The sequence below is a fragment of the Myotis myotis genome, unplaced genomic scaffold (genome assembly GCF_014108235.1).
Source record: "Myotis myotis isolate mMyoMyo1 unplaced genomic scaffold, mMyoMyo1.p scaffold_m19_p_23, whole genome shotgun sequence".
Classification (NCBI taxonomy): domain Eukaryota; kingdom Metazoa; phylum Chordata; class Mammalia; order Chiroptera; family Vespertilionidae; genus Myotis; species Myotis myotis.
In genome coordinates, this window is record NW_023416328.1 from 258,546 (window position 1) to 279,402 (window position 20,857).

General features: G+C 45.3%; 1 protein-coding gene across 4 annotated transcripts in view; it reads left to right on the plus strand.

Moving 5' to 3' along the window:
• Window positions 1-1,702: 1,702 nt before the first annotated feature.
• Window positions 1,703-20,857, plus strand: part of CRTC3 (CREB regulated transcription coactivator 3) — a 97,080-nt gene continuing 77,925 nt past the window's right edge. For 3 of the 4 annotated variants that reach the window (XM_036355580.1, XM_036355582.1, XM_036355583.1), the window contains exons 1-2: window positions 1,703-2,033; window positions 12,362-12,460. In XM_036355580.1, coding sequence (XP_036211473.1) covers window positions 1,902-2,033; window positions 12,362-12,460 — 231 coding nt within the window. In that variant the 5' untranslated portion in view covers window positions 1,703-1,901. The remainder of the gene's footprint in view (window positions 2,034-12,361; window positions 12,461-20,857) is intronic. The other variant, XM_036355581.1, reaches the window with a different exon arrangement.

Below are 20,857 nucleotides of genomic sequence, written 5' to 3' on the forward strand. Positions count from 1 at the left end.
GTGGCTCTTTCAGTGGCCTGGCTCTGCAGGATGGCTCTCAAAATCATGCCTGAATGTTCAACTTTGAGTCTGCTTCTTGAGCCCCACCCTCAACAAGCCCTTAAGCCATTTTATACCCTGTAATAATTTTTTTGTGCTTGAACTATGTAGAATGAATTTTGTTCTCTAAAAATGAACCCAGACAATATAACAGGAAGTCAGGAAATAAAATATAAAAAGCACAGTAAACAGCACAAAATGAAACAGAAGAAATCAATTATAATTACTAAAAACTAAACTCTAGCTAATAGAGATATGTTGTCACATTAAAAAGTCTAAAACATCCAGCTAGGTGCTGTATATGAGACACGTGAAAAACATAATGAAATACTGCACAGTAGTTACAACCGATGAATCTCAAAAAGAGAAGAAAAAAAACTGGCCCTGCAGGTGTGGCTCAGAGGTTGAGTATCCACCTATGAACCAGGAGGTCACGGTTGGATTCCTGGTCAGGGCACATGCCTGGGTTGTGGGCTCGATCCCCAGTGGGGGGCGTGCAGGAGGCAGCCAATCAATGATTCTCTCTCATCACTGATGCTTCTATCTCTCCCTCTCCCTTCCTCTCTGAAATCAATAAAAAAAATTTTTAAAGCTGCAAAAGGTTATTCAGCATGTCATTTTTTGTAAGATTTAAAAACAAAATTGGCATTTCAAAAAAAATTGGCATTTCATACGCAGTGGGTAGGGCCATACATCAGATGCAATAGAAGTATAAAAACATGAAGAGAAATGGACTGAATTGCACTCACTTGAGCACAGTGACTATCTCTAGGGAGGATGGAGAATGATGAAGGGTGGGGCTTTAGTTGTTCTAATTTTGTATTTCTTTACTAAATACCAAGTAAGTGAAGCAAAATGTTTTGATATGTTTCATCGTGATGGTGGAGGGCGTGGGTTGTTAGTATTACTTTCTGCACTGGGCAGAATGCCTCTGCTATTCCCGAGATGCAAAACAGACACACTTTCAGAGCGGCCCGGGACATCTTGATGCACATCAGCACTTGCACTGAGTGGCTTCTGAAATGCAGAACTCTCGAGGCGTCGGGCTGGTTCTAAAAGGTGAGGATGACACTTGGCTGGAGCCCGCGTTTGCAGAGGCCACAGGGAGACTTGGAAAGAACCAGAGAAAGGAGCCTGCGCTGAGGAGGGAAGAGGTTGCACCAGGGCCGGGGATGGTGTCGCAAGTCCGTGCAAATCAGGAGATGGTTTTAAAAAAAGATCCGGATTAAGTAACTTTGACTTGGGTGGGCCTGAGCAGACGGTCAGCGAAAGGAATCGCAGGAGGGAGCGGGCTGGGAGCCGTAGGGCCCGCAGTGTGGGACCGAAAGGAGAGAATTGCTCAAACTGCAGTCACGCCATGAGGCAGACCATCATACTTTCGGGGAGAAGGGTGTTAAAAGCGTTCTAAAATTGTAACGAAATACAGAAGCCAGGCCGCCCCCAAACTGCAGCGTTTCCAGTGAAATAGTCGGCTAGCTTCTCCCGCACGTGGAGTCCGTGTGTTTTGCTGATGGGGGTTTCCTCTGGGTCAGCGCGCAGCGGGGTCGGTAGCCTAGGGAAGCCTGGGTTCCTCTAAGGTCGGTGGGCGTGGCCTGCCGCAGGGGGCGGGGCCTAGCGGGAGACACGGGGCGGGGCCTGGCCGCGCGGGGCGGGGAAGGGGCGGGGCCAGCGCGCAGGGGCAGACCTCGCGCGCTCCCGGCCGCTCGCTGGCTTTGGGGCCGCGGCGGCTCCTCTGCGGGGTCGCGCCGGAGGAAGGCCCTCGGGCGGCGGCTTGGGCGGCCAGCGGACGGACGGACCGACGGGCGGGCCGAGCCGCGGGCCCCGCGCCCGCCGTCTCCCCTCCGCCAGCGCCGGGCCGCGCTATGGCCTCTTCGCCGGGCTCGGGCAGCGCCAACCCGCGGAAGTTCAGTGAGAAGATCGCGCTGCACACGCAGCGCCAGGCCGAGGAGACGCGGGCCTTCGAGCAGCTCATGACCGACCTCACCCTGTCGCGGGTGAGGGCCCGGGACGGTGCGGGCGGGGGCGGCGGCGGGCGCGGGGGCCCCGCGCGGCGGGTCGGAGGTGGCGGGCCTGAGGCGGCGGCGGCGGCGGGGTCGGGCCGGGGCGGCGCCCCGGAGCGGGGCCGGCGGCCGCGGCCTCGGCACCTCCCCGCTTCCCGACACCGCGCGCCGTGGAGGTGGGAGGTCGCGGGGCCGGGCTCGCGGGGAGACGGGCCGGGACCGCGCGGGCGAGGCGGGCGGCCTGCCGGGGAGGGTGAGCCGGGGCCCGGGAGGAAATGCCAAGTGCCCGGCGGCGCGCAGTGCGTCTCCTCTCCGCTCCGAGCGGCCGCCGCCGGCGAGCCCTCCGGGACTGCGGGGCGTCGGGGCGCGGGCCCGAGAGTCGTCGTCCCCCCCCCGCCCCCCGCCCTCGGGAGCGCTCAGGCCCGGGCCGGGCTCCGGGGGTCTGGGTACCGCCTTCCCCCTGCCGCTCCTCGGAGGTGCCCGATGGGCCGGCCTGGTGGGTTCAGCCCGGGTGCTTCGCGAGGGCGGGCAAGGTGCACAGCGTGGCCGGGGACCGGGGGGTCCCGGAGGGGTGAGCGAGGCGCGAGCGGGAAAACACCCGGCGAGATTGAGCAACCGCTGCGGGAGGCCGGAGAGGATGGAGAGCCCGGCGGCGGGGCCCGAGCGGGACTGGGGGACCCGATGCTGACCTTGAGGGACCCCCGGGGGGTGGAGGAGGATGCAGATGCTGGGGCGGGGAGGCGGCCTGAAGGCGGGCTGCGTGCGGAGCTGCGAACCCGTGCGAGGTCCAGTTAACTGAGCTGCAGTCGCCTTATTTATTTATTTTTTTTGATCAGCACAGAGTTGGGGAAAAACTTCCTGAATCTGTCGCCGGAATTTTTTAATTGGGAGATCTTCGCAGAAAAACGACGTTTTCCCCCAGAAAGTGGATTTGTGCATTTCTGTATAAAACATTTATGTATTTCTCTATATAAAATGATTCTTTAAGTATAAATACATATGTGATATAGTATTATATATACGTTTAAAATGGGAGACATTCCCCCTCAATTCCCGTATGACAGCTCTTGGCTGGAGCGGGTGGCTGCCCCCTCGGATGGGGCACGAGTTCTCTTAATTGGCCACAGTTCACACCACTCCCTGTTGTGATCCCCCACGGAGGCGAGGTGTGTCACTTGACAGTTAACATTTAAAAAAAATATTTTTATTGATTTTAGAGAGAGAGAGGAAGGGAGAGGGAGAAAGAGATAGAAACATCAGTGATGAGAGAGAATCACTGATGGGCTGCCTCCTGCACGCCCCACACTGGGAATCGCCTGCAACCTGGGCATGTGCCCTGACCAGGAATCGAACCGTGACCTCTTGGTTCAGTGGTCCACACTCACCACCGAACCACACGGGTCGGGTGCCATTTGTCATATTTTTGATAGTGCTTCCTTTTAGTGAAGTTAGGGGAAAAGTGAAATATTCTTATATTTAGATTTCTATCACATTCAGAAATATATGGATAAAAGCAGGCTGAGGATTTCAAGAAAAAATTTTAAAAAATATATATTTCTTTATTGATTTCAGAGAGGAAGGGAGGAGAGAGAGATAGAAACATCAATGATAAGAGAGAATCATTGATCGGCTGCCTCCTGCACGCCCCCCACTGGGGATGGAGCCCGCAACCCAGGTATGTGCCCTTGGCCAGAATCCAACCTGGGACCCTTCAATCTGCAGGCTGATGCTCTATCCACTGAGCCAAGCCGGCCAGGGCAGAAATTTTTTTTCTCATGCCCTGACTCGCTTCATTCTTTTATTACCTGCCTGGTGTCCACAGGCATTTACGTGTGACCTTGGTTGGACTCAGTGATGAGCATGACAAGCTCAGAGCACATTGAGGAGAACGGGTGGAAGCTGCGGATTTAATGCTGGGGTCTGTGTCATTTTATGTTGTTTAGATACATAAATTATGTATGTACAGATACATGCATTCTCTATGTCTGTGTAGCTGGAGTTGATTCAGTTTCTCACCCAATACATGATTCCCCTTTAAAACATCCCTGAAGCCATTAGTAAGGTACAGACTTTTTTTTTGTTTTTTGTTTTTAATACTAGAGGCCAGGTGCACGAAAGTCATGCACTGGGGGTGAGGGATCCCTCAGCCCAGCCTGCACCCTCTTGCAGTCCGGGACCCCTTGTTTCTTACTGCCCACCTGCTCCCTGCTCCTTAGCGCTGTCATGGAGGTGGAGAGGCTCCCGCCACCGCCACTGTGCTCGCCAGCCTCCGTGAGCCCGGCTTCTGGCTGAGTGGTGCTCCCCCTGTGGGAGTGCACTGACCACCAGGGGCAGCTCCTGCATTGAGTGTCTGCCCCCTGACAGTAAGCATCATAGTGACTGGTCTTACCACCGTAACGGTCACTTAGGCTTTTATTATTATTATTATTTTTTTTTTAAATATATTTTATTGATTTTTTACAGAGAGGAAGGGAGAGAGATAGAGAGTTAGAAACATCGATGAGAGAGAAACATCGATCAGCTGCCTCCTGCACATCTCCTACTGGGGATATGCCGGCAACCCAGGTACATGCCCTTGACCGGAATCGAACCTGGGACCTTTCAGTCCGCAGGCTGACGCTCTATCCACTGAGCCAAACCGGTTTCGGCTAGGCTTTTATTATATAGATATTTTTATTGATTTCAGAGAGGAAGGGAGAGGGAGAGTAAGGCAGAAACATCAATGATGAGTGAGAATCATTGATCGGCTGCCTCCTGCACACCCCCCAACTGGGGATCGAGCCTGCAACCTGGGCATGTGCCCTTGATCGGAATTGAACCTGGGACCCTTCAGTCTGCAGTCCGATGCTCTGTCCACTGAGCCAAACCAGCTAGGGCCAGACTTTTTTAAAGGCAAAATTTTTTACAGATATTCAGTGTTCACTTAAGTGAGTTTGATGATGTCACTCAGAAATGTTCAAACATAAACCTGTATATAATGTTCTTTGCTTATAGCTGTGATACAACCAGAGACAGGATTTGGGACTTGATCCTAAGAACAGTGGAGAGTCATCGAAGGGGTGGAACCAGGGGAGCTTTGCATTTTCGAAGAATGCCTCCAGCTCCAGAATGGTGGATAGAACGAGGAGCAGGTGGCAGAGAAACTGGAGGTTGTGATACTATTCTAGGAGGTGTGCCAGTGGCATTGACTGGGTGGTAGCAACAGGGAGGCAGAGGGGTGAACAGATTGGTACTTAGGAGGTTGAAAGGACAGCCTTAGTGAATTTACGAGGCGGGTGAGGGAGAGGGAGGACTCGAGGATGAGCCCAGCTTTCAGACTTGAGCCATTTTAGGGTCTCCTCCATTAAGAGGGGGAGCACTGGCTGAAGCAAGGTGGGAGCAGACTCCTCAGTGTCAAGAGATGCTGAGTTTGATGCCCGGCCAGTGTGGCTCAGTGGTTGAACGTCAACCCATGAGCCAGAAGGTCACGGTTCGATTCCCTGTCAGGGCACATGCCTGGGTGGCTGGCTCGGTTCCCAGTGGGGAGTGTGCAGGAGGCAGCCGATCAGTGATTCTTTCTCATTATTGATCTCTCTCTCTCTCTCTCTTTCTCTTTCTCTCCCTTCCTCTCTGAAACCAATAAAAATATATTTTTAAAAAAGAGAGAGAGCCCTAACTGGTTTGGCCCAGTGGATAGAGCATCAGCCTACGGACTGAGGGGTCCCAGGTTCGATTCCGGTCAAGGGCATGTACCTTGGTTGCGGGCACATCCCCAGTGGGGGTATGCAGGAGGCAGCTGATCAATGTTTCTCTCTCATCGATGTTTCTAACTCTCTATCCCTCTCCCTTCCTCTCTGGAAAAAAATCAATAAAATATATTTTAAAAAATAAAAAAAGAGAGAGATGCTGAGTTGGAGGTGCCTGTGAGGCGTGTGAGTAGTGATGGTCCAGCTACGTGGTCCTGGGGCTCAGGAGCGAAGTCCTGGCTGGTGATATAAACGTGGGAATCTTTGGTGTGTAGCTGCAAGAGTAGCTTCAGTTGCTGGGGAAGAATTTCTAGGACAGATCTTGCAAATTGGTGGCCTAAGTTCTAATTTGGCCGCCTGACATGTTTTTAATTTGGTTGGGTTGCCCAAATGTGTGCGTGCGTGCGCGTGTGTGTGTGTGTGTGTGTGTGTGTATGTGTGTGTTTTGTTTTGGGTTTTTTTTTTTCTTTCAAAATTAGGGCCAACAATGAATATTGAGATTTTACATTAAAATATGGACTCTGGCCCGGCTAGTGTGGCTCAGTGGTTTAGTATCTACCTATAAACCAGGAGGTCTCAGTTCAGTTCCCAGTGAGGGCACATACCCAGGTTGCGGGTTCAGTCCCCGGTGGGGAGACGTGCAGGAGGCAGCTGATCAGTGATTCTCTCTCATCATTGGTGTTTCTGTCTCTCCTCCCTTACTCTTTGAAATCAATAAAAAGAAAGAAAGAAAGAAAGAAAGAAAGAAAGAAAGAAAGAAAGAAAGAAAGAAAGAAAAGCAGCATGCAAAAAAAAATATGGACTTTGGCCTCCTGAAAAATGAGATTTATCTAACAACACTGCTGCCTTGCAGAAATGGCAGCAGTTACCTGGAGCCGAATAGTGGCTGCCACTATTAGATAGGACATGCGTGTGTTCTTCACTTTGCCACAGTCCCCACCACTCCCTATGGTGCTCCTCACAGGGATTCCAGCCCACTTCGCTTAGTTATCTTCCATGCTTGGCACCTATAGGCATTTGAGTTCGTGACCCCTGCTTTAGAGTGAGATGCAAAAGGGCCTAGGAGGAGCCCAAGGAGCTCCACCATTTAAAGGGGATGAGGAGGAGGCGCCAGCAAAGACGACTGAAGAGCCACTAGACAGAAAAGCAAGGAGGGTGATTGCTAAGAGGAGAGAATGTCAACAAGCCCAGCCCAGTGCTGCTGACTTGATCTGACATGATAAGGACATGTCCTTTGGTCTACTAGTCACGTAGAGGTCACCGGTAACCTTGGTGAGAGCCACTACATTGGCTGCGAGGGAGGTTGTAAGGCATTGAGGAATGAATGGGAGAAAAATGGAGACAGGCTTGGGAACTTGTTCCAGAAGTTCAGCGTTGAAGGACAACTTGTAGTATTGAGAAACCACAGGATAAACTCGGCACGTCAACCCAGAGCGTTAATTAGGCTTGAATATTTGTAAGAAACATTATTTTTAGATTAAAAATAGACGGAGGAGACTACAAAGACTGGGTTTGGGCTAAGAATTGAACATTATCTTTTGCTAGGCAGTGTACTGATCCCTTTACATTCCTTATCTCATGTAGTTCTCACGACCCTATGGAATACGTTTCTAGAATGTTCTTTATTTTGCAGACGAGCAAGTTAAGGCTTGAGAGGCAAGGTTGCCTGGCTGGTAAGTGGTAGAGCTGGGGCTTGAAACTGGCTGTCACACTGAATGTCTAATATATTAACTACTTTAGAAGCATTTGTTGAAGACACTTTCCTTTCCGTTTTGCTATGACACTTTTTGTCAAAAATCAACTGGCCATATATGTCTGAGTCTATTTTTGGACTCTCTTCTGTTCTGTTGATTTCTCTATCTCTTTTTTCCCCACAGTAGTGCACTGCCTAGATTACTGTAGCTTTATAGTGAGTCTTCAAATGAAACAACTCGAGGTCTCCAACCTTGCTCTTTTTTTTTTTTAATTTTTTTTTTTTTTTAAATATATTTTATTGATTTTTTACAGAGAGGAAGGGAGAGAGATAGAGAGTTAGAAACATCGATGAGAGAGAAACATTGATCAGCTGCCTCCTGCACATCTCCTACTGGGGATATGCCCGCAACCCAGGTACATGCCCTTGACCGGAATCGAACCTGGGACCTTTCAGTCCGCAGGCCGACGCTCTATCCACTGAGCCAAACCGGTTTCGGCTCCAACCTTGCTCTTTTAAAAAATTGCTTAGGCTATTCTAGGTTGTTCGCACATCCATACGTTTTAGAATTATCTTGTCAATTTCTGTAGCAAGGCCTGCTGGGATTTTGTTGGGGATTGTGTTGACTATTAGGATACTTTTTCAAAAAGGCGTTAGTTAAGGTTGGATCTCATTTTATAGACCATGAAGGAAATGCCACTGAAGTGTGACTATAGCCTAAAGGTGGCTGACCCTAGTTACAGGGTAAGGCCGGTGAGGGAAATGAGTGGAGGGAGCAGGAATGAGATGATAAATAGTAGCTGGTCTCAGGCTGCAGGAGGAATAATAGGGTACAATGAGGACGGGGCGGTCACTTCTCTGCTCCATGCATTTGCCTTGCAAGAATATGGGTTCAGTATTGTCTGATCTCAGTGAGGAGAAGCTGGGAATCCAGGCTTTCATGCAGTCTTCCAATTTTTAAAATTAAAATTTCATTTTTTAAAAATTATTTTTTAAATCCTCATCTGAGGATATTTTTCCATTGATTTTTAGAGAGAGTAGAAGAGAGGGGAGAGACAGAGAGAAATATCCATGTGAGAGAAACACATCGATTGGTTGCCTCCTGCAAGTGCCCTGACCAGGGCTCGGGCCAGGGAGGAGCCTGCAACTGAGGTACGTGCCCTTGACCGGAATGGAACCCGGGACCCTTTGGTCCACAGGCTGACGCTGTATCCACTGAGCCAAACCGGCTCGGGCAAAAATTAAAATTTTGAACTTTGAGTGGTTCAAAGTCATGTGGGTCAAACAGAACTCTCTAGGCCTGCTAGTCCGTGACCTCTGCTTCAGACTAATCATTCTTTGGTTCTCATTTGCATCATCGGTGAGCTGTCAGGACAGTGTCTCAGACAGTCTCTAAGGTTCTTTCTGGTTCAGTGGTTCTACCTCTCAAAAGAGGAAAATACCAAAATTGCTCAAGGGCGCAGGGGTAGTTGAGAATATCAACGATAATGATATCTTGGGAAGCTGCCCAGAGCTTTACATTTTGCATACCACTGTCCTGCCTCTTTCTTTTAATCCTTACAGCGTCTCTGTGAAATAGACAGCAGAGTAATTGGCCCAGCCGCATGGTAGCTCCAGGTTACACAGTCAGGTCCTCTAATTCCAAGTCCAGAGCTCTTTCCAGCCTAGTGCAGCGGCCTCTGAAGGCCCTAGAAATAGGCGCTTTGGGAGGGGGAGCAGATGAGGGAGACTGTGAGCAGGTCTTCAGCTCAGCAGGCGGCAGAGGTCTAGCTAGATGTAGAACTTAGCTTGGTTGAAGCGTCAAGGCTTTGGGGTAAGAGTGGAAGCCTTTGTGAGAACTCTGAAGGCAGGCACTTTGGTACATAGTCAGATTCATAGGCAAGTGCCTGGCACAGCACCTGACACACGGCGTGGCTCAGTGGTTGAGCATCGACCTATGAACCAGGAGACCATGGTTCGATTCCCCATCAGGGCACATGCCCAGGTTGCAGGCTCGATTCCCAGTGAGGGATGTGCAGGAGGCAGTCAGTCCATGATTCTTTCTCATCATTGATGTTTCTCTCTCTCTCCCTCTCTGAAATCAGTAACAATATATATTTAAACACACACACACACACACATATTTTATTGATTTCAGGGAGGAAGAGAGAGATAAAAACATCAATGATGAGAGAGAATCATTGATTGGCTGCCTCCTGCATGTCTCCTATTGGGGATCAAACTCGCAACCTGGGCGTGTGCCCTTGACTGGAATTGAACCTGGGACCCTTCAGTCCACCAGCAGACACTTTATCCACTGAGCCAAACCAGCTAAGGCAAAATATATATATTTTTAAAAAGTTTGTATGTAAGTGAACAAATGGATGGATTGATGGAAGAAGGAATCAAAGGCTCTAGATCAAGAAGGGTGAGAATTCTGTCTAGAGAATTTCCAGGACAGAGCAGTCAAATGCTTCTGGTAAGAGCTTTGAGAATGTTAAGATCAAAAGCTGAGACTTTATTCTTATAACTCAGCTGATCGATGGGAAAGCTCACCATGTCCTCTTCCTCTCATTTGACTCTCAGATCTGGGTTTTGGTTAATAGGTCATAACCGTCTCCCAGGCAAGCATGTTTGAGAAATAAAATTCTGTGGGTCAAACAGAACTTAAGGAAAGTAAGCCTGCCAAAGGGTTTAAAACTTCCCAATAGATACAAGTCCTTATCTTTTGGAGAGGCCTGTTGAAATATGGAATATGATTCCCGGGATTTCTCTTAGTGGACTGCTGTGGGCAGTGGAGGAGGTAAAGATGGATCAAGATTAGACATAAGTTGGGAACATTGTTGAAGCTGGAAGATGGCTAGATGGGATTTCATCATGCTTATGTCTATTTTGCCTATATTTGAAACTTTTCATAATAAATGGAAAAACAAAAAATCAGAGGGTTTTATGGGCTCAGCAATGCTTTTGGTTAACCAAACTTCACTTTTCTCTAAGCTTGTAAGCAGTGTGGTCATTGAGAGAGAAATGAAAAAAAAAAAGAAAAGAAAAGAATTTGGCAGAAATAAGAAAGAATATGGGTTGCCCTAGCCCTGTGGTCGGCAAACTGCGGCTCGCGAGCCACAGGCGGCTCTTTGGCCCCTTGACTGTGGCTCTTCCTAAGCCTTAGGAGTACCCTAATTAAGTTAATAACAATGTACCTACCTGTATAAGTTTAAAAAATTTGGCTCTCAAAAGAAATTTCAATCGTTGTACTGTTGATATTTGGCTCTGTTGACTAATAAGTTTGCCGACCACTGCCCTAGCCATTTTGGCTCACTGGATAGAGTGTCGGCCTGCAGACTGAAGGGTCCCGAGTTCGATTCCCATCAGGGGCACATGCCTGGGTTGCGGGCTCGGTCCTTAGTGGGGGGCGTGCAGGAGGCAGCCGGTCGGTGATTCTCTCTCATCGATGTTTCTGTCTCTCTCTTCCTCTCCCTTCCTCTCTGAAATCAATAAAAATATATTTAAAAAAAAAAAGAAAAGAAAGAATAGGGTTTTTAGTTAGACCTCCATAGCTGGGCTTCCTGTAGCTTTATGACCTTACATAAGCCTCTGAACTTCCCTAAGTCTGGGTCTCCAGGTCTAAACGCAGCCTCCCTGGGTGGTGGCGGCGAGGGTTAGAGATGAAGTGGGCAGTGGAGACTCAGATCTGGTAGTTTCTTTAATTAGACAAAGAGAAAGAGTAATGAAAGGGTCAGAATCTGTCTCGGGGCTCCCATCCACCCTTTCCTCCCAACATGAATCATAAGTGCCAAGGGTTATATAACCGCAGAGGTCATTTATTATTTTAGAAAGAGAACTCTTAAAAACCAAATTGGACCACTTTGGGGTTTACAAGAACTGCAACCGGTTTATTGCCTTTTGAAAAACGAAGCAAGGGAGAGCTGGCAGGAGAAGGCATGTTGAAACAGTGGAATGCCATCTTGTACCTGTTCAGTCGGCCTCTTTTCTTACCCCAATTCACGGTCTTATCCAATGTTGGTGAGGTTTTTGGTGAAACTGTTCCCTCATAGGTACATGGGTATACCTTTTGGGAAAACATTTTGGCAGTATGTGTTGAGAGCCGTTAAAAGGCCCATACCCAGAGACACTTAGTAATCACTCTTTGGAATGTGCCCTATGGAAATGATTCAGAAGAAGTGTTATGTTGCCATGAAATATGATTATGTAATCTAGAAAAGGCTTAAGAGTGTACCTGTGTTATGATTACAACTCTGCAGTCTTTACACATAAAGGTGAGTGACTGGAGAAGAACATGGAGACGGGAGCAGCACAGCTAATGTCGCAGACTCCTAGACAGTGGCTTAGTTTTTCTTCATGAAATTCCCTGCCCTAGCCGGCTTGGCTCAGTGGATAGAGTGTCGGCTTGTGGACTGAAGGGTCCCAGGTTCGATTCCGGCCAAGGGCACATGCCCAGGTTGCGGGCTCGATCCCCAGTAGGGGGTGTGCAGGAGGCAGCCGATCAATGATTCTCTCTCATCATTGATGTTTCTATCTCTCTCCCTCTCTCTTTCTGAAATCAATAAATTAAAAAAAAAAAAGAAAAGAAATTCCTTGTCACTGTTAAAGATTGTGCCTGCTTGCCTACACATACACACTCAAAGGTCTTGTAAGAGGACTGACATGGCACCCAGGACATGTGGAACATGGGTAAATTCTTTCCAAAAATAGAGAAATAAAAAGCCACAAAGCACCGGAAACCTAACAGTTTTGAGTAGAGAAGAAATTGAAACCAAGACTTCCCACTCTTGAACCATTTCTCTACAAAACACCACACTTGGGTGCTTTCTTGAGACCTTTGCTGTCAGGTCTCAGAGTTGGGGTTTTTTCTCTCTATTTTTTGTGTGTGTGTCTGAAAGTTTCTGAAATCTCTTTGTTTCCAGGTTCAGTTTCAGAAGCTTCAGCAACTGCGCCTGACACAGTACCATGGCGGGTCCTTACCCAACGTGAGCCAGCTGCGGAGCAGCACATCGGAGTTCCAGGTACCCTGGATATTTGCTTCTGCAGGCCGCATGGACTGTAAAAAGATAGGCAGAGGTTATCCTTAAAAAGATCAGATCTTGAAGGGTAAACCTGTCCTAGATCTAGTTCAGTGTTTTTTTGGGAAGTCCATCATTATTCTCTCCCCTAGTTCCTGCAGCGTAACAGTGTGTGATTTCACAAATGGCCTAAGGCCAGTACTGTTCAGTGGAAATATAATTTGAGCCATATATGTGATTTAAGTTTTTTCAGTAGCCACATTAAAAACAACAAGTGGATTAAAATTTATTTAAATTATTTAAATAACTAGAGGCCTGGTGCATGAATTTGTGCACAGGTGGGGTCCCTTGGCCTGGCCTGCGATCAGGGACCATCAGGGCAGTCTCACCCAGTCCCCGATTTGAGCCGATTGGGCCGGCTGGCCGGTAGGGGGAGGGACCGCGGGAGGTTGGCTGGCTGTGGGAAGTTGGCTATGGGAGTGCACTGACCACCATGGGGCAGTTCCTGCATTGAGCGTCTGCCCCTGGTGGTCAGTGTGTGACATAGCTACCAGCCGGTCGTCTGGTTATCCGGTCATAACAGTCACTTAGGCTTTTACATATATAGATTATTTAACACAATATATTCAAAATATTATTGTTTCAACATATAATCAATATAAAAACATTAATGAAATATTTCACATTTTCAATTTTTCCTGTTAAGTCTTTGAAATCTAGTGTGTATTTTATTTATTATTATTATTATTTTAAAATATATTTTTATTGATTTTAGAGAGGAAGGGAGAGGGAGAGAGAGGTGGAAACATCAATGATGAGAGAGAAGCATTGATTGGCTGCCTCCTGCACTCCCCCTGCTGGGGATCGAGCCCACAACCAGGGCATGTGCCCTTGACCGAAATCGAACCTGGGACACTTTAGTCCAAAGACGTTCTATCCACTGAGCCAAACCAGCCAGGGCTGGATGTCTCTCCATTTTAAAAGTAGTCTTCCTTTCTTGTGAAAACTGGGTTCACTTTTTTGATGCTGTGCCATAATGCAGAAGTATTATTTAAATTGGAGACTTCCGTTTAAGAGTGCTAATAGGAACTCTGAAATATAACGGTGATTATAAAAAGTACAGTATGAACAGATCTGTACCTATTCCACTGGGATCTCGACTTTAATATGCATTGGCATCTCACTTTAATACTGCCACTGCTAGCGGTCTACTTCTATAGATCAAACCTCTTGTCTGTTGGCCTGTTGGATCATTCTGTATCCAAATAACACAGGTCTCTGTGCTGGGCTGGATTTCATGCTTCAGAAAATAAAGCATTGTCAAGGGCAGATGTTTTTGAGGTCCCAAATCTGTGGCACTTTATTGTCAATTTTAGAGGAATATAGATTTCATTGTCCGGTCCCTCTCCTGTTGCATTGGGGTATGGGATGACGTGACAGCCCTTGACTGTCCCAGGATTCTTTCTTGAATACTTTTTTTTACTCTGAAACAATTACAAACTTACAGAAGAGTTGGAGGTACCATACAGATAATTTTCCTACTTTGATAATAAGTTGCTGACCTCATGCTGTATCACCCCAAAATATGTCACTGTGTATGTCCTACAAGCAAGGACATTGTCCTACATAAAACCAAAATAGAGCCATTAAAGTCAGGAAATGAGCAGCGATAATTGTTGCCATCGGACCCTCAAACCCCATTTAAATTTTATCAAATGTTCCATTACTGTCTTCTGTAGCAAAAGGGTCTAGTTCAAAATCTCATGTACTTACTTGTTGTCTGTAGTCGCCTTCCGTCTGGAATAGCTTTTCAGTCTTTTATTTTGACATGAAACAATTTATTTTTGACCTTTGTGGCCTTGCCACTTTTGAAGAATATCCCTTAGTTGGGGTTTGTCTGATGTTTGCTGTGAATAGATTCAGATGATGCATCTTTGACAGGAGTAGCACAGAAGTGATGTCCTTGTATCTCATTAACTGAGTGATTTTCATTTGTCCTGTTACTAATGGTGTTCATTATAATTAGGGGGTGGCCCTGGCCAGCGTGGCTCAGTTGGTTGAATATCCTCCTATGCACCAAAAGGTAGCTGGTTTGATTCAGGTCAGGGCGCATGCCTGGGTTATGGGCTCGATCCCCAGTAGGGCCATGCAGGAGGCAGCCAGTCTTTCTCCAACTCCCTTCCTCTCTCTCTAAAAAAACCCCATATTCAATTAGAGTGGTATCTGTCAGGCTTCTCTCCGTTTTAAGGTTATGCTTCCTCTTTGTAATTAAATGATGTTTTGTGAGAAGATACTTTATTTTGATTTTCATCAAACTTTTAATATCTACATTATTAACGGCTCTATATAGTTTTTGGGTTTCTTATTTTATTCTATGGGTTGTAACCTATAAATACTATTTTGATAATAAATCCTCTTTCTAGGATTCTTGACAAACTGAGGAATAAAGGGAATCCCAGAAGTAGTGATTATTTTTAAGTAAACATTATTTTAGGTATAATTTACGTACAATACAATTGGCCTTTTTTAGGTCCACAGTTCTGTGTGGAATAATCAGCCCCACAATCAAGGTACACCACAAATCCTGGCCCAGTAGCTCGGTTGGTTAGAGCATGGTCATGTGGGTTCGATCCTGGTGAGGGCACATACAAGAATCAACCAATGAGTGCATAAATAAGTGGAACAAGAAATCAATGTTTCTCTCTCAAATTAATTAAAAACAACAACAACGTATATTCACATTGTTGCACACCAACCTCCAGAACTTTTTTATGCCACGGAACTGAAACTCTGTGTCCATTTAATAACAAGTCCCCATTCCCATTCCAAGCCTCTGGCAACCACCATTCTGTTTTTCTGTCTTTGTGAATTCGACTACTCTGGGCACCGCATGGAAGGAAATCATGCATTACTTACCTTTTTCTGACTGGCTGTTTCACTTAGCTTGATGTCCTCAGGCTTGTCTGTACTGTAGCATGTGACAGGATTCCCGTCCTTTTTGAGGCTGAGTAATACTCCAGTGTATGTATAAACCACGTTTTGTGTATCCATTCATCCACTGATGGACATTTGGGTCGCCTCCACCGCTCGGCTATTGTGAATGATGCTGCCGTGTACAGGGGAGTGCAAAGATCTCTCCCAGAACATGCTATCAGTTCTTTTGTGTGGATACCCGGAGGTGGGGTTGCTCTAGATTGTGTGGTAATTCTATTTTTAATTTTTTGAGGAACTCCCACACTGTTTTCCACAGTTGCCATACCATTTTACAGTTTCACCAACAGTGTGCAAGAGTTCCAATTTTTCCACATCCTCCCCAACACTCATTATTTTATGGGATTTAAAAATATTTTTTTTTTATTGGTTTCAGAGAGAAAGAAAGAGGGAGAGAGGGATAGAAACATCCATGATGAGAGAAAATCTTGGGTCGGCTGCCTCCTGCAAGTCCCCCACTGAGGATCAAGCCCACAACCCGGGCATGTGCCCTTGACCGGAATCAAACCTGAGAACTTTCAGTTCTAGGCCAATGCTCTATCCACTGAGCCAAACGAGCCAGGGTGGAATTTTTTTTTTTTAATAGTAGTCATCCTAATGGGTGTGAGATGGTGGTATTTCATTTTTAAAAATGTTGGTCATTCTAATGCATTGTGGTTTTAATTTGCATTTTCTTTTTTAAAAAAATATATTTTTATTGATGTCAGAGAGGAAGGGAGAGGGAAAGAGAGACAGAAACATCAATGATGAGAGAGAACCATTGATTGGCTGCCTCCTGCATGCCCCCCACTGGGGATAGAGCCCGCAACCTGGGCATACGCCCTGGCCAGGAATTGAACCCGTGACCTCTTGGTTCCTGAGTCGATACTCAACCACTGAGCTACACCCGGCTGGGCAATTTGCATTTTCTTAGTGACTAATAGCGTTGAGCACCTTTTTATGTGCTTCTTTGCCATTTGTGCATCTTCTTTGGTGAAGTGTCTCTTCAAATCTTTTGTCCAGTTTTTAAATTGAGTTGTTCATTTTCTCATGAGAATTCTTTATATACTTTGGATGCCATTTCTCTATCTGATATGTACTTAGCAAATATTTTCTACCAGTCTGTGGCTTGTCTTTTCATGTTCTTAACAAAAGTCTTACAGAGCAGATGGTTTTAATTTTGATGCAGTCTAATTTATCATTGTGTTCTTCTAGGACTTGTGCCTTTTGCGTCTTTTCTAAGAATTCCTTGCTTAACTTGGGGTCAAAAAGTTGTTTTTCCTATGTGTTCTCCTAAAAGTTTTGTAGTTTTAGGTTTTAAACTTAAATTTCAAGTCAATTTTTTAAAAAAGTATATTTTATTGTTTTTTTTTTACAGAGAGGAAGGGTGAGGGATAGAGAGTTTAGAAACATCCATGAGAGAGAAACATCGATCAGCTGCCTCCTGCACGCCCCCTACTGGGGATGTGCCCGCAACCATGATACATGCCCTTGACCAGAATTGAACCTGGGACCCTTGAGTCCGCAGGCCGACGCTCTATCCACTGAGCCAAACTGGCCAGGGCTCAAGTCAATTTTTTAAAATGTGGGACAAAGTCATGGGTTGAGGATCACTCTTTTTGCATAGGGTGTTGACTTGTTCCAGCGCCATTTATTGAGAAGGCTTTTCTTTCCTTATTGAATGGCCTTGACAGTTTTGTTGAAAATCACTTGACCATGTAAGTGTGGGTCTACTTCCTGACTGTGTCTCCTGTTCCATTGGTCTCTGTGGCTGTCATTTGCTAACACCATGCTGTCTCGATGGCTGTACCTTTATCGGAAGGCTGGGCATCATGCACTGGGAATACTCCAACTTGCTTCTTTTTCAGAGTTGTCCTGCTTGTTTTAGTTTCTTGGCTTGTCCATAACATTTTAGAATTAGCTTATTAATTTCTACAAAAGAATCTGCTAGGATTTTAAGTGGATCGCATTGAATCTGTAGAACAGGTTGGATAGAATTGATATCTTAATAATACTGAGTCTTCTAATCCAGTGGTCGCCAACCTCTCGGACCTCACGGACCACCAGTGGCGAGGACCACCGGTTGGCTACCGCTGTTCTAATCCATGAACATGGTACAGAAGCAGAGAGCTTGATCCAAGTTAAGTTGCTTATAATTACTTATGTAAACACAGTTCTCTTCCTTTTACATGTTGGGTCACTTGGGAGCTTACAAAAATGCTTTCACATCTGTTATTTTATTTGATCTGTACTACAACATTAGTTGCTAAGCATGGTACTATTTTAATATTGGTTAAAGACCAATTTCCCATCCTCATGGGGGATCAAAAGCACATTCTTTTCCTGTAACCCATTGGCCTTATCAGTGAACACAGACTTAATCAGATGAGTAAATCCAGCTTTTCAGGCTGCCTTCTGATAATCCTGAGCAAGGGGCAGGCCATCAGCCAAGGATGGCTCCGGTCATAGCCCTCATATCTCTAGGCAGGGCCTGGCTTATGGACATCGAAGGCAGAGAGGAGGAAGTGGGCATTACCTTCTTCTCTGAGGGCTGGGCTGTCTCTCCTGGTTAGGGAACTGGTAACCGTTCTCTAGTATGTTCCAGCTGCCAGGGCATCTGTTGGCTGTGTGGCCTGCAGGTCAGCCACAGCGAGAGGGACAGGGGGCTTGTCTCTGTATTGGACTATCTGGGTGTAGTCGTAGCCTTTTATAACCTTTATATAACCCACCTAGTCCTTTTAGATTTCACCACTAAAAAAAATGAATCACACTTTATACATTTCTGACTGCTACATGTTATTTTATTTTTATTTTTTAATAATACATTCGTGTGTTTTGTTGTTGTTTTTTTTAGTAGATCTTTATTGATTTCAGAAAGGAAGGAAGAAGGAGAGAGAGATAGAAGTATCCATGATGAGAGAGAATTATGGATCGGCTGCCTCCTACAAGTCCCCCACTAGGGATTGAGCCCACAACCCGGGCATGTGCCCCTGACTGGAATTGAACCTGGGACCTTTCAGTTCGCAGGCCAACACTCTATCCACTGAGCCAAACTGGCTAGGGCCTGACTGCTACATTTTAACAAAATTTCATCACCTTATTTGTAGCTAAGGGTTTATGAGTTTTAACTCTCGAAGCCCACCACCTATATGAGTGGATATAATGAGGCTTAGAGTCTGCGTAGCAAATACGTAAGAGCACCAGAACTTAGCAGTCCTCTTTGACTCCTAGTTCAGTTTCAATGGCTTTTCTTTGCTGCATTTTCTCTTAAATTTTTAAGATTCTTTTTAAGAAAAAAATAAATGGCAAAAGATATGTCAGTGAAATTCAGTTTTTTAAAATAGCATTTTTTCCTGATTATAATTTTGAGACTAGCTGATTATAGAAAGCAGGTAACACCCCTTTTCACATTTTGGCTTTTTTCTTTCAATAGTTTTAACAAAAGCAGCAGCATACTGCATGTATAGTTTTGTAGCTTTTTTATGTCATGAACATTTTCCTATATATTTAAAAGGTCTTCAAAAACATTATTTCTAATGACTTACAATATTTTTTCACATGGATGTATCACGGTTTATTTAACTGCCCCCTTATTGTTGCATATTTGGATTGTTTTCACTATTTATTCATCGGATGTGTGTATCTGTGTGAGTGTGTGTGTGTGTATAAATTGATCATATACTAGGCCAAAGAAATGCTTAGTAAATTAAAAAGGAGAAATTGAATCTGAACATAATTGATAAAATTTTTAATTATAATTAAATTTAAATAAAAAAGGCAACCACTTGAAAAAAAATTTAAATTATTAAAAAAAACCAAACTATTAGAGCTCTAGCCAGTTTGGCTCAGTGGATAGAGCGTTGACCTGCTGACTTTAGGGTCCCAGGTTCGATTTCAGGCAAGGGCACATGCTGGGGTTGTGGGCTCAATACCCAGTAGGGGGCGTGCAGAAGGCAGCTGATCAATGTTTCTGTGTCATCATTGATGTTTCTATCTCTCTCTCTGAAATAAAAAAAAATATATTAAAACACACACACAAAAAAACTATTAGGTATGTTATCAGTGGCAAGTTAGATAATACATAAAGGGGAAAAGATTATAATAGTTTAAAAATATGTATATATACATATATACATATATATATACACAAAACATTTATTTTACTTAAGAAATTTATAAGAACTAAATGAAAAACACTATAAAGCATGAGGAAATAAAGAGCTAAGAGACTTGCCTTTACTTTGAAATCTGATGAAAGCTGTGGCTTCCTTCTGAGAAAAATAAACATGTACACATGTTCTCATTTACTTCTTCAAAAAAAAGTTTTTATTGGGGAAAATTTTGAACATTTCACACTTATTTTTTATATGTATTTTGATCCTATGTCAGGAAGGATTTACATTTATTTATGCTTTTATTAAATATTAAATATTCAAAACTAGAGGCCCAGTGCATGAAATTAGTGCACGGGTAGGGTCCCTAGGCCTGGCCGGAGATCAGGGCCGATCGGGGCCTTCCAGCTGCCAGCTGGGGCCTTCCTTCATTCCACGCTGCCCCCGGTGTTCAGTGCATGTCGTAGCAAGTGATCGAACTCCTGGTCTCCCAGTAGAACTCCCGAGGGGACAATCTGCATATTAGGCATATATATATATTAAAAAGTCATTTCCCTTAACTTTTTATGCCTGGTTTCTGAATGTGTAAAATGTAGCCAAATAAAATTGTGGAAAATGTGTCGGTGCGAGAGGCAGAAAAGGAGTTATTTGACATACCTAGGCATTCTTCCCATCTCTCAGCCTATTTTTTATATGTGAAATAGGGATAATAAGCCCTAGCCAGTTTGGCTCAGTGGATAAAGCATCATCAGCCTGTGGACCAAAGGGTCCCAGGTTCCATTCCAGTAAAGGTCATGTACCTGGTAGCAGGCAACCAATCGATGTGTTTTCTCACATTAATATTTCTCTCTGTCTTTCCCTTTCTCTTCTACTCTCTCTAAAAATTAATAGAAAAATATCCTCTGGTGAGGATTAAAAAAATAATAAAATAGGGATAATTATTATTAATAAACTGAATAATGGGTGGCATGGAGGCATGGGCCAAAGGGTTTGGGAGCTGGAGTGAGTTAAGGGAACTAGGACGGAAAGATAACTGATTCCTTCCCAGGCCATTAGCTGCATTCTGTTTGTGTAGGCCCATTCGTCATCGTTTGTGGCTTCTGTGGCATAGTCATCTGCTCAAAACTTAAAAGTGAGAGGGAATTTTGTTTCCAAGGTCATAAACCTTAGCCAGCCCTGCTCGTGGGTACAGCATGCTCTCTGCCAGCCCCGAAACAATACCCTTTTATCCAAACACTATTAGATATAATGAGATAGGGCATGACCTTGGGCTTCTGCATGAGACTTACAAGACCACATTTACACATTACTTCAGCAT